Source organism: Beauveria bassiana (genome assembly GCF_000280675.1).
Source record: "Beauveria bassiana ARSEF 2860 unplaced genomic scaffold BBA_S00019, whole genome shotgun sequence".
NCBI lineage: Eukaryota > Fungi > Ascomycota > Sordariomycetes > Hypocreales > Cordycipitaceae > Beauveria > Beauveria bassiana.
In genome coordinates, this window is record NW_007930854.1 from 222,142 (window position 1) to 248,673 (window position 26,532).

Sequence of the window (26,532 nt, forward strand, 5' to 3'; positions counted from 1 at the left end):
ATGATTATGCTGGATCGATTATTGATCAAGGGAAATATCAAGGGAGGTAGTCCGGGTGGCAGGTGAAGGGAACGTCCTTGAGCATTATGGCGGTCGCGGCGTGGTAACCGTCCTCCAGGCAGTACATCCTCCACTCCTCGAAGTCGACGGGATCAAAGATACAGCGGTACCAGGTGCTTTTTTTGACCTGATTCCTGATCCTGGGGGCGCACAAGAGGCCGCCGACGAGTCTGCAGGCCTTTTCATTGCGAGCAACCAAGACGCCCTGGCCGCCTAGCTCCCGGCGACATTGGCCTTGCCAGTAGGTGTAGTCGAGATTGGCACCCTTGCAGCGAAGCGTTTCAATGTCCGTGCCCGGGTTCCGGTGACGATAATATGTGCCGTTCTCGCACTTGATATCGCAGTCCTTGGGACCGTGGCAGGTGTGGTTCTTGTTTTCCAGCGGCAACCCGAGGTCACCGGCGGCGACCTTGTTGACGGCGATGACGTCGGCAAGGAGAACAAAGAGCGCGGCCAAATTCATTGTGACGGTTATAGAGCCGGCGAGCCTGGAGCTGGGTCAGCAAAAGGGGAATGATGATTGTAGAGATGACGCTTGCGTACTTTGTGGTCGTGGAGGTACACGTCAGGTTGAGGTTGTTGAAGAGTCAAGCGGAGGGGAAAAGGGTAAAAGGCGAGAATTCTCCAAGTTCATGACAGGAAGAAAAATAATTGTCAATTGAGACTGTCAAAAGTAAAACATTAGGGCTTGTCGGTAGGCTGGCCCTGCTCACCTAGCAACGGTGCAGACGCCATTTTTTACTACCGGGACCCTTCAACCATGGGGAACTAAGCTTAGAATTTTACCCGCAGAAAAAGATACCGAGAGAGCCATGCGCGGAGCAGGATGGCATTGCAGCTGCGAAAACGACGGCCAGCTCGAGCGCAGAGTAGGCGCAAACCACCAGGAAGCAAGCCCAAAGTTCGAAGCATCCGTCTTGCTTCCTTCTCGATGTAGCCTATCTCAGATACAGACAATAAGCATTCAGTTTCTTTGCAGTAATAAGGGGCCATTATCGTTCACAAGCCCGAGTCTATTAGCACTACTCACGGGCAAAATATTCCATTTCAGTCGCCCGCTTGTTGGCCACTACGTCGTTGGTTCCGCGCCAGGCAAAGCTTGGCGACGCCGCCGAGTCACCACTCAAGTATATGAATTGACGTTGAGGCATAGGTCTAGAAGAGGTATAGGTAGGGAAAATTCTTCTCCTGACACCTGCATGAATCTTTTGACTACAAGTCTTCCCTCGTCTTCGACAGGCTGATTGTTTTGATCCAGCTTGAGTGGACAGCAGACACCGGCACAATCAAGCAGCAACCATGGGCAATACCTGTTCGTGCGTGCCCCGCCAATCCCATGGCTCGGGCGCCGGCATGCCACCGCCGAGACGATGCCACCGCCGAGACGAGGGCCGGTCCGCCAGTCTGCGGCATCCGGGATGACCCATTCGACCGCCATCACGGACGACATCACGCTTGTAGCGCAGAGCGTCGACGTAAGAACCAATACTGTCAAGGACGGCTTCTTGCACGAGAATCCACTGCGATGCCACCCGGTGCAACGGCCGCCGGACGACAAGGGCAAGTCAGTCGAGGTGAAGCCCGTGGTTGAAGTAGAGGAGGCAGAAAAACAAGAAGAAACACCCGAGTGGAGTAAGAGAGGCGGCATGCTGTTCAGCGTGGAAGAGGTGAATAGCTTCTTTGCAGGCTCGGCGAAACTTGGCATGCAGACGGACGCCAACGATGGGCAGGTCGAGATGGAGGAGATAGTGTCTACGAAGGTCCGGACCGACGAGCCACTCCCGGATCCCGAGTCCTTGGCAAGTGGCACAAACCCATGGTTAATACTGAACAAAAGAGCGCATGACACTTGACGCTTGGCGTTTAGGAGATTGTTCAATGCCAATGGAGAGGCGTTTGCATGGATTTGGTTGGTGGTGGTGGCATACCATCAGCGATCAGCATGGCAACAGTGTACAGAGTTGAAGCGGTATCGATACCCAGTAGAATAATGTCGTGAAATTCATGAACGCTATGCGAATGCTATTATTTTACAAGCAGAGAAGCCCGCTTTGCTCTTTTCAATCGCTGTCGTCTGAGTCGGTGTCGTCTATAAAGCCTTCTTCCAAGCTAAACACAGTCAAACGTTAGCCTCTGACCTTGGAAGTTGCGCCATGCTATGCCTCAAGCTAGAACGTGACAGCACTTACTCTCTGCTCAGCCGAACCGTTTCGGACCCAAACCCCGTCACCGCGAACCCAGCCGTGACGCGCTCCCCAACACGACCCAGCTCCTCGCCCGCGTCATCCTCCTCGTCACCCCCCGTGGCGGCCGCAAATCGCCCTCTATCATGGCGCCATGTCGACGGTAGCGTCAGCGCGGCTAGCCTCGCCGTGATGCGGTCCCGCAGCGACGACGACGCGGAGCCGAGCGTGTCGAGTGGAAGGTACTGGCTGTAGCGGGCGCGGTAGCGTCGCCAGAGCGGGATCACGGCAAAGGTGACGATGAGGAAGAGCACGAGGGAGATGGCGGCGGGCACGATGAGGACCTGTGGTTTTTTGTCTTGTTAGCTGGCCTGCGAGATTGGGAGACGGAAAGAGGGAGAGTGGGAAGCGTACCTTGATGCCGGATATTGCGGCGCCCATGATGGCGACACAGGGGGGCGCGGCGCGGCGCAAACAGCCCAGCGCAGGTTGGTGTTGGGCAGGCAGGCAGGCAGGCAGTCGGAGCGGCTATGCGCGGAAAAAAAGAAGAAAGAAGAAGAGAGAGATGTTCCAGCGGATCCGTGGGATGGAGTATGGACGGAATTTCGTCGATGGATTGAGTTGGTGATGACGGCGTTCGAAGATGGCGAGACCCTTGCGCGGATAAGCTGAGATAACGTGGTTGGCGGGTTTCGGCCGAGGCTACCTACCGTGCTACCCAACTACCTTACCTTACCTCTTATTACCTTAGTTAGATGCATCATGCGCTAGAACATTCGCTACAGCGCCCCGTCCGGGGTCTCAGGCAGGCCATCTCCACCAAAACGAATGCCAGAAATAATACGGATACCTAAATACCTAACTACGGTTCCAGGTAATTCCGAGCAGCCTTGCATGGGGATTGGTGGTGGTTTGCTTTGAAGTACTTTATACCTACTTTGACAATGTAGTTATGGCAACGAAAGTCATAGCCAATATCGGTCGTGACAATGGCTTACTGAGCTCAATACATGTCGGGAACCTGTACAATGTCTTGGTCATCGTAACAAAGAAGCGAATCACTCCTTGACTTCAAATAATTGAGCTTGTCGTGAGAAAGTAGTGGCTGGTCAGACTGAGCGCATCACCAAGTTTTTGGAAATGAGCATACCTCATGTAAAAATTTCCTAAAAAAACACAAATAGCCGCCAGGACACTAAACCTTCCATAAGATAATTCCAAACTGAACGGAATCTGTGTAGCTTTGCTACGACCGCAGCAGGCACCGCCGCTTCCAGGTCTCAGACGTTACTACGCCTTTGCCAACCAAACGCCAACTTGACTCCTATTAGCGGCAGAGACATAGCTGATGTAGCTGGGCTTCTGTCTATTCAGAACTGTTTCGTGCTGGATTGCCTGACTTGTGCGTCCATCTTGCAGACATCACTGTTATTGTTATATATACCGGGGTGACTGACAGAGGTTGGGTTGGCTGAAGATCAAATCATTTCTCCGCCAAGAGCGCAGCTGCCGAGTGCACAAGGCGACATAGAAACGAAAAAAGCAACTGGAACGAACCAAAGGACTAAAAAAACAGCCACTTTAAAGTGAGGGGTAATACTGTTTGATGTTTGACGTGTCCGCGTGGGTAACCGTGCGCCAGATCCTGTAACACGACACTGCACCATTTCGGAGCTTTCCGACAGGCGGAACGGTGATTGATATGGCGTGCGATATAAAACTCTAAGGATAATTACTGAGCCTGTAACGGCCCGTCGGTGGTTGTATTATTTAACCAGCATGCGCAGCGGGAGACACAAGGTGAGGTACGGATACCTACACAAGCAAAGCTCCCGGCAACGTTACCGCAACATGGGCAGTGCAATACTTCGCTGATTATAACATAACTCTAGACTACGGAGTAGAAGACATTCGTTCACCAATAATTTACAAGCCAAACTCTTTTCGGCCACCCAATCCCAGCCCCGAATTGCTCACCAGAGGCCGCTAACCCAAACAAGATGGAGTTCCAGCCTGAAAATCAGGGGCTGTAGACACTGTAACGCTAGCCAACACGTCTGCTATCGCCGCTGTTAATACCATGGCAGGCGACGGAGGGGAATGCTGCCTAAAAATAGGAGGATTAATTTGATCGTTTGATGATAGTAATTAGCCGTCTTGACTCGATTCTGTTGGATTGGATACCTATTCAGGTACTATACGCAAGCCTTAGACTGCTACCTGTAGTATTTAGGTAGGCATGCAGGCAGGTGACAGCACGCAGGTACAAAACACGGGGGCCAGTTGAATCGCGGCAACGGCAAGCCACTCAACGCCTTGCGTCTCAAACAACCATCTTCACTTGGAATGCCTATTCATGCTTATGCCCTAATCCCACGCGATTCCCGTCTCGAACCTGTTCTCTTGTTTTCATCATCCACCGAGTCCTGTGCCACCCACCGCCCAACTTTTTCTGAAAGAATCGCCCGTCTTGGTGTCCCCTGAAGCGTCCCTACAAACAGCTCCCGAATCCCCCACTAACGTTACAGTACCAAGTGCACCAGCCACACACACCACACCACTTGGCTTGTCGTCCCCTTTTGACCACCTCTACGCGCCGCCAGGCACATTCCCACGCCTTGACTTTTTCCCATATCCAAACCACCTGACTCGACGATAAACGATTTTATCCTCTTCGACTTGCCCGAATCTGCTGTTCCGCTGTAATACTCTCCAAACAAGAGGCCCCGCGCCAACGACTGCACACCAGGCAACGACCTCGCAGAGCTGCAAGAGGAAGACGGGACGGTACAGCTTGAACCGCTTCCTACAGTCGACATCTTCCCCTCTGCCACGATTCAAGACGACTTCTCCCGTCATCATCATGCGAGCGGCCCAAGCCCTGCATCCCACCGCTTCTACGCGTTTCTGATCACGAAAGCAATACACAACCTAGTACGAATTCACCATGTCCGACAAGACGAGGCAGTCGTCTGGTGGTCGCTCCATCTTTTCCCGGAACAAGAATAAGGATAAGCGCAACACCGATAATGATTCCTACGATGCCCTTAGTACCTTGAGCTCCCGCTCATCTAGGCACACCCGCGACTCCTCGGCAATCTCTTTCGATGGACTCGCCTCCCCCGACCCCAGCATGGGCATGATGCCCGGCGCCATCACCTCGATCCCGTACGATGCCACCGCTCCCGGCTCCCGTTCGCCTATACCCGTCGACTACCTCCCCAAAGCTGACCAAGTTCCCGTCCGTAGAGAACCTTTGCCTCATCAGCTGAACAAGGGTCATGACTTTCATCAGTATCCAACATTTGACCCCTCGGTCGCCAACGCGGCTTCGCACGCCTCCAGATTGGGCCCCCCCGCAACCAACGTCACCATGGCCAGCACTGGTAGGAACACGCAGTATCAGCTTTGGGGTCCTTCTCGTGGCAGTATGGCTAGCACTATTAACGGATCTCACACATCCCGATACGATTCGCTTCTTTCTCCCAACAATCGTGTTTCTGACGCCAGCGTCTACTCCAGTAGGTTAATCCTTGGCTCTTTCTTCCTTCTTCTCCGACGCTGATCAACTTGTGCAGTCCAACCGAGCGCATCATCGACTAGCTCCTACGGCATACCTCATCGCGAATCTCATCGTCTTACCAAATTCCCCGGGCCCGGCGCACACGATACCTTTCACTTCCCAAAGCCCGACGACGTGAATGTCATTGAACAAATGTTTGCACACCTCATGCACAGACGAGGTTGGCACAACCTGCCTGATCAGGCCAGACGACAAATGATGGCCTACAAGCCCGACAAGAAGTGGACTCTGCTACACCAGGACAGATTAGGCGAGTGGCAGGACGAGCAGAAGCGTCGCATGACCGCTCGTGTCAGTCAATTTGCTCAGCCAGATGTCACCACCTACTCTGATGAAGAGGGCACACCTGAATGGTACGTACGAAGAGTTATGGAAGACAAACTCGACGGCAAGGGTATGGGCAGTTTGGAAGTCAACCTACGCACGCAGCAGATCGGCTGGGTGCGTCGCTTCGTCGAGTGCCAAGGACAAGTTGCGCTCGTCACTTTGCTCCTCAAGATTAGTCGCAAGATTGCCAATGCGCCGGCAAGTGAGAGTTCCAAGGTTGAAAAAGGCCTTGACCGCGAATACGACATCATCAAGTGTCTCAAGACACTCATGAACAACAAATTCGGCGCCGACGACGCATTGATGCAGCAAAAGGTGCTTCTAGCACTCGGTACCTCGCTTGTCTCGCCTCGCTTGACCACCCGAAAGCTTGTCTCCGAAATTCTCACGTTCCTATGTACATGGGGTGACAATGGCGAGGGTCACTACAAGGTTATCCAAGCTCTTGACGAGGTCAAGGCCCAGAGCGGCGCCAATGGACGATTTGACGACTGGATGCAGCTCGTTGAAGCGACTGTCGATGGCCGTGGCAAGATGGGTAGCATGGTTGGTGCAAGCGATGATATTCGTACTGGTGGTGTCGGCATGGAGAACCTGCTGATGGAGTACTCTGTTGCGTCCATCATCTTGGTCAACATGATGGTCGACGCCCCAGAAAAGGACTTGCAATTGCGAGTACACATCCGCGCCCAGTTTACAGCATGTGGCATCAAACGCATCTTGAGCAAGATGGAGGCTTTCCAATATGAGCTCCTGGATAAGCAGATTGAGCGTTTCCGCACCAACGAGGCCATTGACTACGAGGATATGCTTGAGCGTGAAAACAGCAGCATCAAGGACAGCATTGAAGGCGAGGTCAAAGATCTCTCCGACCCTGTACAGATTGCGGACGCCATCCAGCAACGCCTTCAAGGCAGTCGGACCAACGACTACTTTGTGTCAGCTCTCCAGCATTTGCTTCTAATGCGCGCCAACGATGGGGAGGAGCGCTTACGCATGTTCCAGCTCGTGGACGCTATGCTTAGCTATGTCGCCATGGACAGGAGACTTCCCAACATGGATCTGAAGCAGAGTCTCAACTTTACTGTTCAAAGTTTGCTCGACAAGCTACACACTGATTCAGAGGCCCGGCAAGCTCAAGATGAGGCCCTGGAATCGCGTCAGATCGCCGAGGCGGCCATGGCTGAGCGTGACGAAATGCGCTCGCAATTAGCACTCGGCGCAGACGGCCTTGTCGCCAAGCTTCAGAAGCAACTCGACGAGCAGGGTAGGTTTATCGATGCTCAGCGACGACAGGCAGAAGGCTTGAAGGCCGAGCTAGACAGTGTACAAACACTGCGCGCAAAAGAAGCCCAGCGGAACGAGCTTGAGACCAGAGAACTGTACCTCATGCTGCGTGATGCCCAGGATATTGCCGCTTCCAACGCCGCCAAGGGTGCTGCTCTCAATTCTCCCATGGGCGCATCTAACGGTACTAGCCCCGAACAGATGCAGGGCATCCTTGACCGTGAACGTCTCATGGAGCGCCTGCAGATGCAGCTTGAGCGGCAAAAGACGCAATACAAGCTTGAAGGCAGAGTATGGGGTGAGGCTGCCGGGCCTTCTGACCGACTTCGCGCTCTACGTGAAGAGATGGAAGATGATGAAGCCGACGCAGCTTCTGCCGCTGCGCCTCGGGACTTGACCAACAGCGTTCTCGGCAGCATCCATCGGCAAACTCGTATTCCTCGCAAGCCTGTCAACACAAACGGCGAGGTCTCTGATAAGGAGACTATTGAAGAGGCTTCGGAGATGGAAGAGGAAGACGGTGTTGTGTACGAGCGCCCCAGAATAGTCGAGTTCAAGCGGCCTGTTATTGATGCCAAGCAACAAGCCGTTCTTGTTGACGAGCTCGGGTCTAAAGTTAAAAAGTATGATGGAAGCGATGAAGAGGATGACGGTGTCACTACCGGGCCTTCGCATCCTAGCATGGATTCATCTGCGCCGCTGACTCCCGCCGATACGGACACCCTAAAGACTGGTTCTACAACTGCAGTTACACCGGCTGGTGCCGCTCCCCCCCCTCCTCCGCCGCCTCCGCCTCCTATGCCTGGTCAGCTTGCCGGACCACCCCCTCCGCCGCCTCCACCGCCACCACCCATGCCACAACAGATTCCCGGAGCACCGCCGCCACCTCCCATGCCCGGCCAGATCCCCGGCGCACCTCCACCTCCACCACCTCCCCCGCCTATGCCTGGCATGAGATTGCCTGCCATAGGAACGGATGGCACATCTATGCCTCCTCCGCCGCCGCCGATGCCTGGTCCCAAGACTGGCGGCTTCCTACCCCAGCCTACGTACAGTGCTACACCTAGCGTTGGCCTGCCTGTCGCGAGGCCCAAGAAGAAGCTCAAGGCTCTTCACTGGGAAAAGGTCGATGCACCCGAGACAAGTCATTGGGCGGCCCACACACCATCAGCAGAGGCACGCGAAGAAAAGTATATTGAACTTAGTAGGAAGGGTATCTTGGACGAAGTTGAGAAGCTATTTATGGCGAAGGAGATTAAGAAGATTGGGGCTGCTACCGGGCGCAAAGATGACAAGAAGCAAATCATCTCGGCAGACTTGCGCAAAGCATACGAAATTGCTTTGGCCAAGTTCTCGCAGCATTCTGTGGAGAAGATTGTGCAAATGATTATTCACTGTGATGTTGAGGTGCTCGATAACGTTGTTGTCATGGACTTTTTGCAAAAGGACGACCTTTGCAACATTCCCGACAACACATCCAAGCAGATGGCTCCTTACAGCCGAGATCTTACCGGACCGGATGCTGCCACTCAGGCAAGAGAATTGGACCCAGCAGATTTGACGAGGCAAGACCAAATCTACTTGTATACTGCTTTCGAACTACACCACTACTGGAAGAGCAGAATGCGTGCCTTGGCACTGACAAGGAGCTTCGAGGCGGAGTATGAGGAAATTTACGCCAAGATGCACCAGGTTATCAGTGTATCCGAGTCCCTTCGTGACTCGGTATCACTGATGAATGTCCTGGGTCTCATTCTGGATATCGGCAATTACATGAACGACGCCAATAAGCAAGCTCGTGGCTTCAAGCTGAGCTCGCTCTCGCGGCTTGGTATGGTCAAGGATGACAAGAACGAGTCTTCGCTTGCCGACTTGGTCGAGCGCATCGTTCGTAGCCAGTACCCGGCGTGGGAGAACTTTGCTTCTGAGATTGGTGGCGTCATTCCTGCACAAAAGATGAATGTCGAACAACTCGAGACTGATGCCAAGAAGTACATTAGCAATATTCGCAATGTCCAAACGTCTCTCGACTCTGGCAACCTCAGCGACCCCAAGAAATTCCATCCTGAAGATCGCGTCAGCTTGATTGTGCAGCGCTGCATGAAGGAGGCCCGTCGCAAGGCTGAGCAGATGCAGCTTTACTTGGACGAAATGATTCGTACATTCAAGGACATAATGATTTTCTACGGCGAAGACCCAGCCGATGAGAACGCCAGACGGGATTTCTTTCCCAAGCTTGCTAACTTTTTGTCTGAATGGAAGAAGTCGCGAGAGAAGAACATTCAACTGGAAGAAACGCGCAAACGCAACGAGGCTTCAATGAAGCGAAAGCACGCTGCGCAAAAGGCCGCACTGGCCGCCAGCGAACCAGGCTCAGCCTCTGCCACCAGCACTGGCGCGATGGACTCGCTGCTTGAGAAACTCCGGGCAGCAGCGCCGCAGGCTCGGGATCAGAGAGACCGACGGCGGCGGGCTCGTCTCAAGGATCGCCATCAAGTGCGCGTGGCGTCTGGGCAAAAGATTCCCGATCTTAACGAGATACCGGAGGTGGAGGTTGGGCTGAAGACGTCGGAACAGACGATTGAAGAGGAGGAAGGCATGACAGCCAGCACAACCGGCCCAGCCGGTCTCGCCAGCCCGGACCGAACACAGTCTCGCGAGGGCGATGATGACGTCGCTGACCGAGCAGCCGCCCTCTTGCAGGGCATGCGTGGCGGGGACGCCGAGGACAGCGAGAAACGCGAGAGCCTTCGCAAGGCAAGAAGGCAAACGGCCGAAGATGAGAGACGGATGCGCCGCCGTCGCCGTGAGAAGGCTTCGGTCAGCAACGCTGAGGATGTCGGTAGACCCGCCGACATGGCAGAGGAAGATACGTCGGCTGCCGGCCAGGATGAGTCGGTGCAGGTATCTGCTCCGGGTCCGTCAGAAAATGGGGAAGCAGGAGAAGAAGGCAAATCATAAAGGGCAGAGGCCAATGCAGGACATGCCCAAGGAAGAGAGAGATTATGAGCTCCAAAGGGTGGATGGAGACGAAGAGACATCTCGCGATCGCTCTTTACTATACAAAGTACGTAATGTTTTACAAAGCACATAAGCGCACATAATTTCTCTTTTTTCTGTTTCAACTTTTGCTGTCCTCGCGCTCGTTTATTCAGACGAGCAAAGGTTTAGAAAACGATGTATGTTTTTCTACAATACTCCTTTTTTCTTTGTTGCTGCCGTGGAAGAGGTTATCACTAGCTTAGAGACTGGGTCTGGTTGTGTTTTCCCCTGGGTTTGTCACTTGTCCTTGTAAGCTTTGTTTCCTCCATATCAAAACCTTTGTAGCATCTTTCAAACAGAGATGTCATGTTTTTTTATTGCAAATGACCTAAAGTGAATAAGACCTAGACGCCCATCGCTAAGAGAAGTATTTTGAGAGGAAGGGGAAAACAAGAGACGACGATATGGAGCTAATCCCGCGTCGGACTCAGAGCACGGTTGAAGCCGCCCAAACGGTTCATGTACTGCCGATACTCGGTCTTTTTCTCCTTGCGCACGGCGCCGGCGTTGTTGCCGGCGACGTGCTTGTTCTTGGTGGTGCCGAAGCCGCCAAAGCCCATCATGGCCTGCATGGCTGACATTTCGTCGTCGTCGTCGTCGCCGCCGCCGCCCTCTGCCGTCACGGGCACTGCTGCTGCTGCCGCCGCTGTGGTGGGTTTGGTGTTTTTGGAGGTGGTAGGGGGTTTGGGATCAGTGTCCATGCGGTCTTCGGAACGGCCGCGCGGGCGTGGCGGGCTGCGGCGGTCACGGGCTCCTAGAAACTGTGTCAGCGCGCGTGCTCGTGTAAACAGGTTCGTTTGTGTTTGAAAGATATGCGTACCTCTGCGGTCAAAGTCGTAGTCACGGTCATCGTCGTCGTCTCCGCCGTCATCGTAGTAATCTCGCCGACGACGATGCTCGTCGTACCGCCGGGGCTTGTAATCTCCATCCCGTCTATCACGACCCCCTCGTCCACCGCCGCGGCCTCCACCTCCTCGCTCGCTGTACCCGCGATGGCTGTGGTGCTGCTGGTTCGAGCGACGCTCCGGCGAGCGGGAGCGATCCTCGTGGCTCGCCGCGGCTGCTCCTCTGCTGTTGTCGCCGTGGTGACGGCGGTCGCGCGACCGAGATCGGTAGTTGCTGCGTCGGCCGCCGCGGGTCGGCGCTGCGTCGTCGCGTCGGTCGGGGGGAGCGTCCCAGTCGCGGCGGGTGTCGGGGCGACGACCACGTCGCTGGTCAGACATTTTTTTTCTTCTTAGTGAACGAGGAGAAGTTTGGCTTGGGGATTCTGCGCTGCGCTCCCTTTCCTTTTCCTTTTATGGTTGAGTGTTGCAGAGAAGAGGAAGGGAAAAGAAGAAAGACTGTCAAGGTGGCTTGGTTTTGGGAGATGTTGGGCGCGATCTCGAAATGCAATGTCCAGCTTTTTTTGGGCGTCCCCACCAGAAACGGGTATAAGTGGCACGAGGTAGGAACAAGTCAACACGCCGAGAAATAGTATCATCGTATGTATGATTTGATGTAACTTGGGCTTTCCTATTACCTCAGACTTCATATTTACTGTTTGTGGCATGATGTTTACACCAATATGGCTACGCGAAGGCGACATTCAACCTAATGAAAATTCCGCAAAGGTCAAGTAGGAAATTTGATGGATAATTCTGTTTTTTCAAGTGCTGATATGCTTAGCTATTGAAGTGACAGTCCAATCAGAAACCGTTCGACTCCCTCGACAGAAGACGCAGCCTCAAAGACAGGTCCGTTTGTTGCCCTTTCACCTCGCATCTTACCTGCGTCCTAATATCACCATGGCCTAGTCATCAGTCAACCCATGAGCCAACTATACGTATATCCTGGTTGTCAATCAGCTCCCAGAATTCTCCCACTAGCTCATCTGTGTCTAGTTCCCACTCAAATCTCCAATCCTCTGGCTCTGACCCGTAATTGAAGCCGATGAGCGCATACGTGGTTGGACCACAACTGTACCACCTTTTCGGTTGGCGAAAGACTGTTGATTTGAACCAATTCATTTGCCGAAAAATCTCTTCTTCCACTTGCCCGTATTTTTCCAAGTCAATACCGCCTCTCTGTAGGTCCTCGAGCCAATTCTGGAGGACACGCTCAAAGGCCCGCCTCCACTGTGAAAACCCCCTCGAGGACGGTATACGCCAAGCATCGACAACGGTCTGATTCCTGAGAATCGTGAAAAGGGCCGTTCCAATGGGTACATACCAGGCTTCGAGAGCTTCCATGGTGACCTGTGACGGTTTTTCCGTAGAGTGAAGAAGAGTCGTCAGGCCAGCAATTTCTCTCGAAAGCTGTCGCCAACTTTCCGTGGAGCGGCTGTTGTTCAGGAGCTGTAGGTGTAGGGCGTAATTGCTTGAAATAATATTCATCAGAGGAAGCCCAATCTCATCGAGAGTCCGAACATCGTCTCTTTGCACCTTTCCGTCGATCCAAAGGAGATAGCGCAGGTCGTCTGCATGATTATAAAAGAGATTGGTGGCGAGACGCAGCCGGTCAAGGACATGCATACGATAGTGCCCAGGTCGAAAGTGAGGTATAAATAACCGCAATGAGTCACTACACCATGAAAGATGAGGTGTTACTGATCGCCAGTCGCGCTGCTTACTCTTATAGCTAGGGAGAAGCCAGCAGTCGCTGATGTCTTGGTCAAGATTTTTGGCAACGACAAACTCATGGATAGCTCGGTATCTATTAAAATGGCGCACCAACTCCCTGAGTGTATTGGAAGAGCTTTTATCACCAGAATCAAGACATCTTGTTAGGTCGAGGCCCCAGTCAACCATTGTGGCGATGGTACGGGTGTCGCAGCGCCCGCTCAGCGCATACTGACCAGAAATTAGCAGAGATACTTTTTGCTAATAAAGTAGTTCATGTAAAATAAATTCGCATGTAACAAGCCTTGGCCGACCTCGCACACATCAAAGGGCGAGGCAAGATTTTGATCAAAAAGGGCTAACAGGCTTTTGATGTCTCCGGCTCTGGCAAAGTACAAAACTAACGAGTCACGGGGCACGACAGAATATACCCGAAGGTTGAAATTGAACCCGCCGCTGCTGATCGAGGATACTATACTCCAAGCTTTCCGAGTGATCCAATTGGGAGGTTTTACTTGAATGAAGTATTTGTCGCAAGTGGTACCGTGGTTGCTGCCGTCGCTTGACCGTGCCCGATCAACAGCCATGCTACCAATAATCGTCCGTCCTAGATGCCTTTGAATTAGCTTGTTTTGCCTTTGGTCAGCACACTCATTTGGTCTGTAGGTGCTGTGTCGTTGATTTGGCACGTTATGCATCTGTTCTTGGGCCTCGGACGGGGCTTCGCCTTGTATAAGCCGAGACTCGATTCGCGCCGGTTGCAGATGACAGACGATCAGATCAGTTTGTCGTTTTGATAGAGCGCTGCTCAACCTGTTAGTGGAAATGCAGGTCTGCACTTATTCTGGGTCGTTTCAACCAACATCAGCCACCATTGCTGCGCAATCTGAAGCCGCCCCATGACATCCTGCAAGCGCTTCTCCGTCTTTGCCCAAAACTCTTTCTTCAACACCATTTTACCCTTTCCCAGCGCTACTTTGATGCCTCTTGTCGCTCGTATCTCTTGCGACACGTCATTGACCGATAAGGACAAGGTATTGAGAGCGCTGCGACAGGCCTGGACAATGAGGCTGCCAACGCCACCACCCCAGACGATTCCGTCTGCAGTCGAGCTCGTCATGTCAGCTTCCATCTCCTGCAGTACCAATCCAAGCAGCTCAATGTCTCCAACGAGTTGCTTGATGGAGTCTGGCATCTCCTTGAACTCCTTCCACATGTGCTTTAGCGTAAAAATATGCGAGCTGATCTTGATGACTACCTCGCCAAAGGCAATGCCCGCAGCGACGACGCCTACTATTTCGGCCATTTCTGCGGAGGGTGATTTGGCCAGTTGTATTGGATGGAGAGGAGACTTTGATCAAGGAAGCGTAGGATAATTTAAAGCAGCAGAACTTGTTGGCAAGGCAAACTCAGCCATGCTCGAAAGGGCGGAGGGGCTGCCTGCCTTGCAGCGTCGCGTGCATCGGGCTGCAGCCAGGCCCTTGACAAGGCGGACAGTCAGCACCGCAGTGAAAAGATGAATCCTCTTGGGGAATGATACCTGAGAGGCTGTGCAATACCATCCTGATGCCACGGTGCCCAACTTGCCAACCTACGAGCCACAGACATGCAAGCATCACAACTTGAGGCCTCGCCTTTGAGTATTGGTAGACACAGCGGCTGTGAAGAAGTTCGAGGCCTGTAATGGCCATGCTTCATGATTCACGGGTACGTTCTCGCACTGCCACTATCGACGGTTTGGATAAGTCCGCTCCCTTGGTGTGCAAGCACTAATCTACGCATTAGTGCACACCTTGGATGCCTGGATTTTTTTCGAGACAATCATTTGCGAAGTGGACTTTTGCAGAGCGAATTAAGAATACTTGGTATTAAAATTTGATATAATTGGTGACGTCATAAAACATGTATGATGCTCTACTAGATGGCCATGCGGGTGACAAAATAAATGGCCTATAATGACGGTACCGAAGCTTAGCAGCTACCTAGATTTAATTAACTCTCTATAAACTCTAGGAAATATATATTTATTTTATATAATAGTAAGATTAGACTTTAGTAATAAAATTATATCCTTTATATTTTAGAAGTCTTTTTAATTCTTTTTATAAGTTTCTATTCTATATACCTTTTACTAAGTATAATATAGACGCCTTAGCGAATAGGCTAGCTTTTTTATCACCTACTTTAACGGCTTTATTTAGGGCATGCGGACCCGTATGGCTGATATATATATATTAAGCATACACGTTATATATAGAATATTCACCGAGTCATATACTTGTAATTCAAATCACCATCGCTGGGGTACGTACTCAGCGGAGCGACCTAATATACGGCTAGAGCTTTTTCCACTTACATCTCATTCTCGCTTAAAGTAGGTGATAAAAAAGCTAGCCTATTCGCTAAGGCGTCTAATTATACTTAGCGAAAGCTATATAGAGTAGAAAATAATAGAAAAATCTAAAAAAAAACCTTTAAAATATATAGGATATAATTTCACTACTAAAGTCTAATCTTACTATTATATAAAATAAATATATATTTCCTAGAGTTTATAGAGAGTTAATTTAATCTAGGTAGCTGCTAAACTTCGGTACCCTCATTATGGGCCATTTATTTTGTCACCCGCATGCCGCTGAAGCAGGCCGTCGCCAAGTGCATAAATACCCTCGTTCGACGACGGACGACTGGCATGACCCCTGCGCGCATCTCAGTGAGAACCCCAACTTCTGTTGTGGGTGCATGGATCTGTTCCATCTTGCCTTCAAATAAATGACTAAGTTAGGATACAGGGATATAACGAGACGAAACGGTGCATTATATGTGGCATTAAACGGGAGACGGCCACTACTGGAACGTTTGAGTTATGCAATACCCCACACACTATCGATAGTGGCATGGTATATGAAGTGATCCTTGTCAAGAGTTGCTACCAAAAGCATCGAGCCCAAGCAGACTAAGAATGCAAAGAATCAAATTTTCAAATTGCCGTTGAAATCCGCAGTATTGAACGAAAGGACAGAAAATTGGTTACTTGGTACGGGTTAGATTCCACCCCAAAGAAATCATGGTAGAACGCATCGTTGCGTTTCATCAAGCGTACAACAAGAACCCTTCATGCCTTGAGTAAAGACTCAATGCACGAAGCTGTAGGCATTGCAAATACTCGGTGCATAAAAAATTACGAAGCTGGTTTAAAGGATCATGAGAGGTGTTTCGCGGCATGTCTACTCGGATGCCACTTTGAAATCCCAAAGCGGCATAGAGGGACACGTGAAGGGCTTGCAGCGAACTGCATGCAATGCATCTCAAATCTTTCCTACTTTTTTTTTTCAAAGTCCTCTGCGTCAAGTGTGCACTCGTCGAAGTGTGGCTAGCAAGATCAGTTACAGAACAAGTCATGTTTTTGCAGAGCAGCGCATCGCTGAAAACTTGAACTCTTGCGACGCAGTGTGACGAGATTATGGGCAAAACAGAAGCGCACTGATAAAAGTTATTCTTAACTACATAGCCACGAGATTTAAGTTTTGCAAAGTGCATCACATAACATACCATCGCCTGACAGAGCACTTCTTGCTGGTCTTGGCGTTGTCCTGATAAAAGCTCGTGACAAACTGCGACAACCACTTATTACTAAAAACATCCCGACGGACGAGGAGATGCTGCCCGACTTTTATTGTAAATCAGCCGCAAAACTATTTATAGCAGAGCCGTATTATAGCAGAAAAAAAAAACGGGCCTCGGAGCTGCCCCAACTTATTACCGTAGTCTACATCTAGCATCAAGCGTTTCATAGCCGGACCGGTCACAAGCCTTCTTCATGGCACGGGTCAATCCTAATCTCTAAACAGAAGGTTGACGATGAGCAAATGACCTACCGCAACGCAAGCATTGTTCAGCTCGCCCAAGTATATGCACCGCTCGGTCATCTGGCGCATTGTTCAACGCTCGCTTGTTGTCTCTAGCGCCAAAAGATAGGAGGACTACGCTTGGATACGCTCGTTCCTGGTCATGAATGGATCGCACGGGTTCTAATAATAAAGCTAATAAGCTCATTTTTGACCCTTGCGTGCGCTTTGGCTCCGCCATGCAGGTTCGGCGAGAATGCATGTAGGCGATCCGCCAGATGCATCCGGCTTTTCACACAATATTGGAGGGCATCGTTATTATAGCTGGGAAATAACCCCCCCCGAGGCCGGCAAGGGATTAAATAGCAACGCGCGTCCTTTATACGTCTACAGCTCCACCACGGCAATGGGGACTGTGGCTACTTGGTTGGATCACTTGGAATGGTGCTGACGGTTCAGAGGCGGGGAGGGAGGGGGGGGGGGGGGGGACATCTTTTAGTGTGTCTCATGAATCTTAGTTCCCGTGCAAGTCAATGTCAGTTGAACTAGTAAGTTGGATCAAATATGCATCAAAAGGTTCTGCAACGAAAACGGTCGAGGTTGATTTTTATTGCCGCGGTCAGGGCAGCCGTTCTTGTACGTCGACCTGAACTTTAAACGAAAGCGTTGAAATACGAGTATTGAAACGAGGGACCCGTCAAGCCACAAGCCGCGTGGAATTTGATGAAAAAAATGACAGAGGGAGATTGAAAAAAAAAAAAGGGGACTCGACTCGTATTGGCTTATACGTTGATAACTGCATCACCGGTGACGAATCTATCATCTTTCCGTAGGCCCCGACCCAAGAGACTTTCAATCTCCGTTTTACACGCAGCACAGTGTCGCGACGGACCTATGAATCTTGATGCCGTTATCTTTCTCTTTTTTATTTTTCATTCAGTATAATCTTCACATTCGCCCTTCTCGATGCTGGCATTGAGCAGTTTGCGGCGCTTGGCGCCCAGGCGCGAGTTCAGCAAGTTTGGGCGGCAGAGACGAGCCGTTCGCTGTGCCAGACTATTATTGAGCAGCTTCTTCCTACTGTGTCTGCTATACTTGTATGTCGGTAGCTTGAGTCGCCTAGGGAGTCTATTTGGCGTTTGCTCAGTCATGCCGACCGCGGAGAGGACGTTATACACCGCTCCAGGAGAGTATAGCACCGACGACATCGACCTGCCAAGTTTGACTGTTCAGCAGCAGAACCCGCAGGAGCCAGAACAAGTACGGAACGTCGACTTTGAGGACGCCTTACGCCGCGTGGATGAACTACTACCCAGCGACATGGAGGCTCGCTGGTTGTTACACGCCTTCGAAAGCTCAGGCGCGGAGAAGCTGCGGGAGATTGGCCTTCGCGCTCGTGATTATCGAAAGTACTTTGAAGCCTGGGAGACACTGCATTTGGTGCAAGGAGGTCCCGAAGAGACATTCATCAGATCCGACATGGCTCACTATATCCGTCACTACTTCTCCACGGGCTTGGCCAAGCTCGCCGCCGCCGAGGTCGAGCTAATGGTTCGCACATACGAAAAGTACAAGTCTTTTATGTGCAAGTTTGAGAAGTTGGTGGCTGGCTGGACCGCGCCATACTTTGCTGACCACATGACTTTGCACCTAAACTTGAAGCACGGAGGCCGAGGCATCGTTGTCACCGCCGGCAATAAGCAAGCGCCGCACCTGAGGACGCTGGTCGATAGTTTGCGCGGTGTCGGATGCACCCTACCCATCGAAGTCATGTACCTGGATGACGCGGACCTCAATGTCGAGGTTCAAGAAGAGCTTTCAGCCCTTGATGGCGTCACCACCCGGGAGATGGCGCCAATGGTGGACGATAGAGGCTGGAAGTTGACTGGCTGGGCCGCCAAGCCCTACGCAATCTTATTCTCCAGCTTTCGCGAGGCAATCTTCATCGACGCAGACAGTCTCTTTTTCCACGATCCAGAGATGCTATTCGAGGATCAAGACTACCAGCGAACAGGCGCGCTGTTCTTCAAGGACCGGGCACTCTGGCGCGAGTGGAAGAAGGACTGGCTAAAGAAAGTGCTTCCCAAGCCTGTTTCAGCGCAGGTTCTCGACAGTCGGTATTGGAAAGGAGAGAGCGGACAAATGCAGGAGTCTGGGGTTGTCGTCATCGACAAATGGCGCCATTTCATTTCCATGCTCATCGTCTGTCGCCTGAATGGCCCTGAAAGAGAAGGCGACAAGGCAAAGGGCACATCTGGCGTTTATGACATGGTATATGGTGAGTTGACAGACTCACAGCCCGGAATGAGCCGAAACTAACGGATACTTTAGGTGACAAGGAAACGTTTTGGATTGGCTGGGAGCTCGCCGGTGATACAGACTATGCTTTTCACCGTGGTCGTGTCGGCGTCATGGGCATAGACGAGGAAGAGAAGAACAAAAAGGCTTCTAACAACAACGAAGCTGCCACCGAGGAACTAAAGAGGTCAGCCAACGCAAACGCGACAGCCGAAGCCGACAAGAGTGCTCGAAAGGAAATCACAATCTGCTCGCCCCAACTGCTACATCTAGGCGTGGACGGACAGCCGCTCTGGTTCAACGGTGGTCTGGTACAGAACAAGTTCGCCCCGATGAAGGAATGGGAATTCGAAACATTCCGAGATTTCATCGTCGAACCCGAGGTCTCGTCGACATCGAGTTGGACAATGTTGACAGGCAACAGGGCCTGCCTAACAGGCGGTGACGGCCTAAGATTCCCGTTCAGCAGGAACGATAGCGAGTCGCTCGACATGATGAAGAATCATGCAAAGAAATACCTGAAGGATCCTGCAGATGTTAAATGAAGATGGGAGAACCCTTTGCGGGAGAAGCTGCTACAAGAACCAAGTCACGAATGACGCAGAAGGTGGCGGGATGTGGCTGGGGCAGGCACCAGGAGTGGCTAGATGTCAGGCACCCACCTCCATCACACTAGAGGCTAACAGCACAGTAGCTGCGAATTTGGCGATCTTGCCAGCGGCTTCATAACTACTTTCTATGCATATATTTCAATTAATTTAGTAACTACGAATAATACAAAATATACCAAAATATACTTTTCTATTTCCATCAACCGTAAATCTGCCTGCCAACTTTTGGTAACTGCATCTACATAGGCCAGTAGCGCCAGTCTGAGCCACTTAGGTATTCAGGAGCTCCTGGTTTATAGCGGGGAGCTGCTGTAAATACGTGGTTGAAGCACCCACGAGCCACGTCTCCCGATTACACAGTGTCCACGGCGACAAACACTCGTTCTCACCCGTCAGTGACGGCACTTTACAATCGCAAAGAGGTTACCCAGCCGTCAATTGCAACCAGGCCCAACTTGATAGCCCAAGATTATCGCGTTCTCGCCAGCAATCGACATGGCGCGACTCGCGCCATGGTTCGCCACGGCAGTGGCCATTGGAACGGCCGCCGCAACAGGCGAATCAATTCTCACCGCAGAGATTGGCCGTCAAAATAACCAGAGCCTCTTCTGGGGCCCATACAAGCCTAATTTGTACTTTGGAGTACGACCAAGAACACCAGAGGGTCTATGGACGGGCTTGATGTGGTCTAAAGTCGATGATTACGGCGAAGTTCAGCAAGGTATATTCTGGCCCGAGTCTGGCCCTCGAACAAATGGCACGCTGCTAATAGGATGCAGGCTTTCGATACACCTGCGAGCAGGGCGAGCATGCGCACGGCTACGGCTGGGACGAATTTGATGCGCGACACGGCGGTATCCAAACAATCCATGACAAGGGCAACTCGATTGACATTACGACGTCGTTTGTCAAGGTCCCGGGCGGCGAACACGGCGGCAGCTGGGCTGCGCGCATCAAGGGCGTGCCTCGCGAGGGCGTACCCAAGGACATCAACACTATGCTCTACTACTACATTGCGCAAGACGGCGAAGGCGAGCTCTCTGTTGAGACAGAATCTACCGAGTTTGGATATACCGGTGATGTTGCCTTGAAGGGCAGCTCTAAATCTCTTGGCGACTACACTGTCGTTGTCACCGAGGGCAAGGGCAAGCATCCCACCACGGATCACGATCTAGCCAAGAGGCGCAAGACGGACACTACCTTGGTGCACAGCCTGCAGCTCCCCGAACATGAGCTCTGGCAGGGCAAAGCAGCCGTTTTCAAGCTGCTGCAGGCTTCTGCAATGGAGATTCAGCACGATTACGAGCAAGAGAATGCGCCGTTCCCGTGGCAGGTCTACCGTATCGCCAACAAACCAGGGTCCGGTAACGCGCACGTCGTACAGAAGAATTTCCAGGGCGAGTTTGAATTCGATGTCATCTTTTCGTCTGCTTCAGCCGGCAAGCAATTAACTTCGTCGGATGTTACACGGGAGATTAAACAGACTTCAGAACTCTTTGGGCAACGTTTCTCCAAGATTTTCGATTTCAAGGCTCCCTTTGATGGCAGCAAGTACTTGCAATTCGGCAAGAGCATGTTTTCCAACCTCCTTGGTGGTGTCGGGTACTTTCACGGCGAGCAGATTATTGATCGCTCGTACGCAGAGGAATATGAAGAGGACGACGACCGCTTCTGGGAGGGTGCAGCGGAAGCCAGAGCCCGCCAAAAGGCTGCTCTCGAGGGTCCTTATGAGCTCTTTACCAGCGTTCCCTCGCGTCCATTCTTTCCTCGTGGATTTCTCTGGGACGAAGGCTTCCATCTTATGCCCATTGCAGACTGGGATGTCGATCTTGCTCTAGACGTTGTCAAAAGCTGGTACAACACCATGGATGAAGATGGCTGGATTCCTCGTGAGCAGATTCTCGGACATGAGGCTCGCAGCAAGGTGCCTCCCGAGTTCCAGATCCAGTATCCTCACTACGCTAACCCGCCGACGCTCTTCCTCGTCATTGAGGATTTCATGGAGCAGCTTCGCAAGTTCAACGGATCGGTCGAGGCCAAGAAAGAGACCCTAGGCCAGGAAGATGACCTTCATGACGCACACCTGAAGAACACTGAGCTCGGCGAATCCTATCTGCGCAACATTTATCCTCTGCTGCAGCGTCAGTATCAGTGGTTCCGTCGCACTCAGCGCGGTGATGTTAAGACCTATGACCGCGAGGCGTTTTCCACCCGCGAAGCCTATCGCTGGCGAGGCCGTAGCGAGACGCACTGCTTGACCAGTGGACTTGACGACTACCCCCGACCCAGCCCCCCTTCGCCCGGCGAGCTGCATGTCGACTTGCTTACCTGGGTTGGTCTGATGACCAAGTCGCTCGTCAACATTGCTGATGCTCTTGGCATTGCCGAGGACGTCGCCGATATGGAAAAGAATCTCAATGCTATCGAACACAACCTGAATGATTTGCACTGGTCAGAGAAGGAGGGCTGCTACTGCGATGCTTCCCTGGACGACTTTGAGGAGCACACTCTTGTCTGCCACAAAGGCTATATTTCCATTATGCCCTTTCTCGTTGGTCTGATGAAGCCCAAGGACCCCAAGCTGGGCCGTATTCTGGATCTTCTCGGCGACGAGGAACACCTCTTTAGCCCATATGGCATTCGTAGTCTGAGCAAGCAATCCGAGTTTTACGGAACAGAGGAAAACTACTGGCGCAGCCCTATCTGGATGCCCATGAACTACCTAGCTGTGAAGCAGCTTCACGTAAGTCGAACTGTTTATCCCATTAACTCAAACTGCATGAGATTTGTGAAAGCTGACCAAAGCATAGCACGTTGCCACGCAGAGCGGCCCTCATAGCCAAAAGGCCCGCGACCTGTACATACGTCTGCGCAAGAACCTCGTACATACTGTATACAATAGCTGGAAGGAGACGGGCTTTGCATGGGAGCAGTACAACCCGGAGACGGGTGCCGGACAGCGCACGCAGCACTTTACGGGCTGGACGAGTCTGGTGGTCAAGATTATGGCCATGGAGGACCTCGAGGGTAAGGCGTCGCGCGATGAGCTGTAAAAAAAGGTGAAAGGGGGGCGGCGGGAGGTTATCTAACAGTTTATGCTGCATAGAGATGGTGTAAAAAATGTGTTATAGAATTGCGATATGAATGTTTTACATTAATCCTTTCACCAAAGTCCTGGTTTGACAAGTACTCTGACGGGTTCATTAATGTCTATATCGACAAGCAGAGGATGAAAATACACGTTGACCTTTTTTGCGACAAGGTTCAAATACATCTTGGTCTTGCTAGCTGTCCGATCCACAGTATGATAGCTAGTTTACAGTTGTTGACATGTTCCGTGATAGTGGTCAGGATATACAAGCTCGTCACACTTGAAACCCGGGTTCTATTCGCGGCGAAAGAGGTGCCGCCAGCATCCTCGCCAAGTTTCTTTCTTGCCATTGATGATAATCTTTCTTTCATCTTTCCACCCGAGTGTGTTTATTTTTATTTTATGTGCTTCAAAGTAAATTTTTTTTTTTTGGCAAAACGCCCGTGCCAGAATTAGATGTGCGCATTGTTCGAGGCCATGGACCCAGAGTACAGGTACGAATACGAGGAGAGGGTCGAGCCGCTGATGAGGGTCTTTGCAACGCTTGACACAATACATGTATATTTTTTCTTCTTTTTTTTTTCCTACTAAATCATTCTATAGATACATGTACCATGCCAATCCAAAAACTTTCGGCTTTGGTTTATTTCTTGGCGACCTTTTTGAAAGTGACAGTATACTGCTTGACACCGTTCCCTTTGTATCCCATGAGAATGTCCAGCTCGGGCGCCGTGCCGTTGAGCCTAAACTTTGATGGAAAAGGCTCCAAGGGAAGACGCGAACCGAGGGCCGATTTGTAGATAGCGAGCCAGTCATCGCCCGAGACGTGCTCTAAATGGACATTGTACTGATAGACCATTTCGGGGCGCTCGGCCAGCAAGGCGAGGCCGCTGCTCGTCCCGTTGGTGGGTGGTGGGGTGATGGTGATGTTAGTGGGCTTGAAGACAAGACTGCCGTAACCTTCGTTGTGGTATTCGCCCACGAGATCGTTGATGCTCGCCGAGGGGGGGATGCTTCGGTCCGGCTTGTTGGGGAAGGCTTTGTCCACAGCGCTGGCTGGCGCGCGATCCAACTCGTCCAGCGCATTTCTGCGTCTATAGCACTCGCGTGTTAGTTTTCAACAATAAAGAAAAATGTCTTCTGTTTTCTGTCAGGTATTGATTTTCACTTACACTTTAGCCATGTCGAAGCGTTTGGCCTTGGGAATGCTCAGGGCATCCTCAACCAGGTGGCGCGCCAGGACATCGTTTAGGAAGTTGCCCTGTTTGTAGACGTTGCTCATGACGACGACGCCAAACTTACGGTCTGGCATCCACCAGACCAGAGAGCCAAACGACAGGCTCTCGCCGATGTGGCGGATCAGAGTCTCGTTGTGAAAGGTGGTGGTCTCCCAGCCGAGCCCGTACAAGCCGTACGTCATGTTAGCAGCCGGGTCATACTCTGCAATCACACGCGGCCGCTTAATGTCGGTGTGCGCGTTCTCCGAGAGTGGCCCCGTCGAGTAGAGCAGGCTGCGCACCCACTTGGCGTGGTCGACGACGCTTGTGATGATGCCGGCGGCGCCAGCCTCTTGCAAGTAGTCGCGTGTAATGGCACTGTGCTTTTGCGTGGCATTGTCCCAGTAGTAGCCCGTGGCGAGCTGGTTTGGCGAGGCCTTGGCCTCGGCCAGGTCGAGGAAGGTCGACGTCATGTTGAGAGGGCCCCAGATGAGCTCCTTGAACGTCGTCTTGAGCGGTTTCTTAGCAAGGGTCTCAATGACGTGCGACAGAGTCATGTAAATGAGGTTGCTGTACTGGTAGGCGATTCTGGGCTCGGCCGTAAAGGCGAGGTTACGCAGGTTGCGCACAATGTCGCGGGCGGACGTGCGGGTGCCGTTGGGTGTGGTGTATTGCCAGGTGTAGTCGTGGCGCGGTAGGCCGGTACGGTGGCTGATGGCGTCGTCGAGGTTGATGTGCTTAGTGGCCCATTCGTCGGAGAGTTTAAAGTCGTCTGGGATAATGGACGAGATGGGCGTGTACCAGCCGTCGGTGAGCACGTCCGGGTACGTCTTGTTCTGGACAAAGTGCGCCAGGGTCGCGCCCACAAAGGCCTTTGTGGTCGATGCGCCAAACCACAAAGTCTCGGGGGTAGCCTTGACGTCTGGAAGCGTAGCGAAGCCATAGCCCTGGGAATCACAAAGTTAGCAACAAGTGGTGTAAGCCGTGTTGGGTGGCTTCTTTGATTTTGTTACCTTGGTAAAGGTCTCTTCGCCGTTGATGACGGCGACGGAGCAACCAGGAACCTGAAACTTGGCCAAGAGAGATGCGACAAAATCGTCAGTTTCGAGGGTAAAGGGCGATGTCGAGTGGTTGGTCGAGGAAGGTGCTGCTGGTAGCTGTGCGTATACACCGATAGACGGTGCAGCAGTCGCCAGAAGCAGGAGCAAGGAATGAATTCGAGCCATTGTTGTTCTTAAACACTATGAGAAGCTTGAAGATGTCTGTTTTTGACATCCTCTATGCAGTCTTTATATAATGATCGTCATTCATGCAGCAGCTTAGCGGCAATGTCAGTTTACGTAAAAACGTCGCCTTATCAAAGATGCAACTAACTAATTAATGAAACTATTTTTGGTTATCCTACGGGAACCATCCATGCAATTGTGTATATTTTTCTCATATTTCCTTAATTCTGTCTCTTTATTCCTATTTTTATCTTTTCTATTGCCTTCATCTTCTTGGCCGTCAGCCTTTTTATTAGCCTTGTTGGATGAAACTGAGCCTTGTGGATAACAGACTTTGGGGACCTAAGCCACGATGGGGGTGTTGAGAGCGGCGGTGGCTTGGCTATCAATGCCTGACTCAGTATGAGCCATGGCGGCAGGGATTCTAAAAGCATTCGAGAAGACTAAAGCTTTTGGGCATGGATCGTCATAGGATATGCACGTTGGCACGCCACTAGCCATCATGCAACTGCCGGATAAGGTGGCTGAAGCATAGGGCTAGAGACTGCTAGGATCGGATGGTTAAGGGAGCATGATGCAATGGGGAAGCAACTGGTTGACAGACTCGAGATGATGTCCTCGTTGGTCTGCATCTTAACTCTGCTGGGGCTGCCATGGGTCTTTCTCTGCACTGACGCTTCTCTCCACTGATGTGAAGTTGTGAGCAGAGATTTGTATACCTACTTACTGCATATGGATACTGATTATGGATGTGGATGGGGAATACATCCAAGTACAATAACAGCCCACCAAAATCCAAGTATCCCTTGGACAAAGGCGGAAACTCAAGCAAGTACGCCGATGTTTAACTATTTCCATGCACTCACGGCACCTTTCCGCACTTGTGGATATTGGGAGGTACATTAAAATGGCCAAGTTCTATTAGTAGCTAAAAAGTCCTTAAATAGAACTGCCTGTCTATACTTGCACATAATCCTTCCAAAAGCAACTTTTTCTCCTATAGTTACTCCGTTGACCTTGTTAATAGTATCTTATTCTTGCGAGTAACGCTGTTGTATTGGCATTCAGCCTTAATTAAGTGAAAGGGACATGGATGACAATCTAGAGACTTGCGTTGTGCATTGAGCAGGTCCTGAGGCGGTAACATCGGGAGCTAATAGGG

General features: G+C 51.6%; 9 protein-coding genes across 9 annotated transcripts; 4 read left to right on the forward strand and 5 right to left on the reverse strand.

The window, feature by feature from the left end:
• Positions 1 to 37: 37 nt before the first annotated feature.
• Positions 38 to 523, reverse strand: BBA_06488 (uncharacterized protein; the record flags this gene model as incomplete). Its single annotated transcript, XM_008601585.1, has 1 exon — positions 38 to 523. One exon carries the CDS (start codon positions 521 to 523, stop codon positions 38 to 40), a length of 486 nt encoding a protein of 161 aa, XP_008599807.1.
• Positions 524 to 1,430: 907 nt separating this feature from the next.
• On the forward strand, positions 1,431 to 1,913 carry BBA_06489 (uncharacterized protein; the record flags this gene model as incomplete). The annotated part of the gene is made up of 1 exon (XM_008601586.1): positions 1,431 to 1,913. One exon carries the CDS (start codon positions 1,431 to 1,433, stop codon positions 1,911 to 1,913), a length of 483 nt encoding a protein of 160 aa, XP_008599808.1.
• Positions 1,914 to 2,120: 207 nt separating this feature from the next.
• Positions 2,121 to 2,684, reverse strand: BBA_06490 (uncharacterized protein; the record flags this gene model as incomplete). Its single annotated transcript, XM_008601587.1, has 3 exons — positions 2,121 to 2,169; positions 2,250 to 2,587; positions 2,658 to 2,684. 3 exons carry the CDS (start codon positions 2,682 to 2,684, stop codon positions 2,121 to 2,123), a joined length of 414 nt encoding a protein of 137 aa, XP_008599809.1.
• A 2,506-nt stretch (positions 2,685 to 5,190) lies between these two features.
• On the forward strand, positions 5,191 to 10,401 carry BBA_06491 (SepA/Bni1-like protein; the record flags this gene model as incomplete). Its single annotated transcript, XM_008601588.1, has 2 exons — positions 5,191 to 5,764; positions 5,822 to 10,401. The coding sequence occupies 2 exons, from the start codon at positions 5,191 to 5,193 to the stop codon at positions 10,399 to 10,401; spliced, it is 5,154 nt and encodes a 1,717-aa protein (XP_008599810.1).
• A 491-nt stretch (positions 10,402 to 10,892) lies between these two features.
• On the reverse strand, positions 10,893 to 11,705 carry BBA_06492 (U4/U6.U5 tri-snRNP-associated protein; the record flags this gene model as incomplete). The annotated part of the gene is made up of 2 exons (XM_008601589.1): positions 10,893 to 11,236; positions 11,303 to 11,705. The coding sequence occupies 2 exons, from the start codon at positions 11,703 to 11,705 to the stop codon at positions 10,893 to 10,895; spliced, it is 747 nt and encodes a 248-aa protein (XP_008599811.1).
• A 573-nt stretch (positions 11,706 to 12,278) lies between these two features.
• Positions 12,279 to 14,385, reverse strand: BBA_06493 (uncharacterized protein; the record flags this gene model as incomplete). Its single annotated transcript, XM_008601590.1, has 3 exons — positions 12,279 to 13,340; positions 13,595 to 13,892; positions 13,943 to 14,385. The coding sequence occupies 3 exons, from the start codon at positions 14,383 to 14,385 to the stop codon at positions 12,279 to 12,281; spliced, it is 1,803 nt and encodes a 600-aa protein (XP_008599812.1).
• Positions 14,386 to 18,076: 3,691 nt separating this feature from the next.
• On the forward strand, positions 18,077 to 19,770 carry BBA_06494 (alpha-1,3-mannosyltransferase; the record flags this gene model as incomplete). The annotated part of the gene is made up of 2 exons (XM_008601591.1): positions 18,077 to 19,205; positions 19,259 to 19,770. The coding sequence occupies 2 exons, from the start codon at positions 18,077 to 18,079 to the stop codon at positions 19,768 to 19,770; spliced, it is 1,641 nt and encodes a 546-aa protein (XP_008599813.1).
• A 561-nt stretch (positions 19,771 to 20,331) lies between these two features.
• BBA_06495 (glycoside hydrolase family 63) lies at positions 20,332 to 22,889 on the forward strand (the record flags this gene model as incomplete). Its single annotated transcript, XM_008601592.1, has 3 exons — positions 20,332 to 20,557; positions 20,616 to 22,579; positions 22,647 to 22,889. The coding sequence occupies 3 exons, from the start codon at positions 20,332 to 20,334 to the stop codon at positions 22,887 to 22,889; spliced, it is 2,433 nt and encodes an 810-aa protein (XP_008599814.1).
• A 681-nt stretch (positions 22,890 to 23,570) lies between these two features.
• BBA_06496 (penicillin-binding protein) lies at positions 23,571 to 25,370 on the reverse strand (the record flags this gene model as incomplete). The annotated part of the gene is made up of 3 exons (XM_008601593.1): positions 23,571 to 24,021; positions 24,100 to 25,091; positions 25,158 to 25,370. The coding sequence occupies 3 exons, from the start codon at positions 25,368 to 25,370 to the stop codon at positions 23,571 to 23,573; spliced, it is 1,656 nt and encodes a 551-aa protein (XP_008599815.1).
• Between the last annotated feature and the right edge of the window lie 1,162 nt (positions 25,371 to 26,532).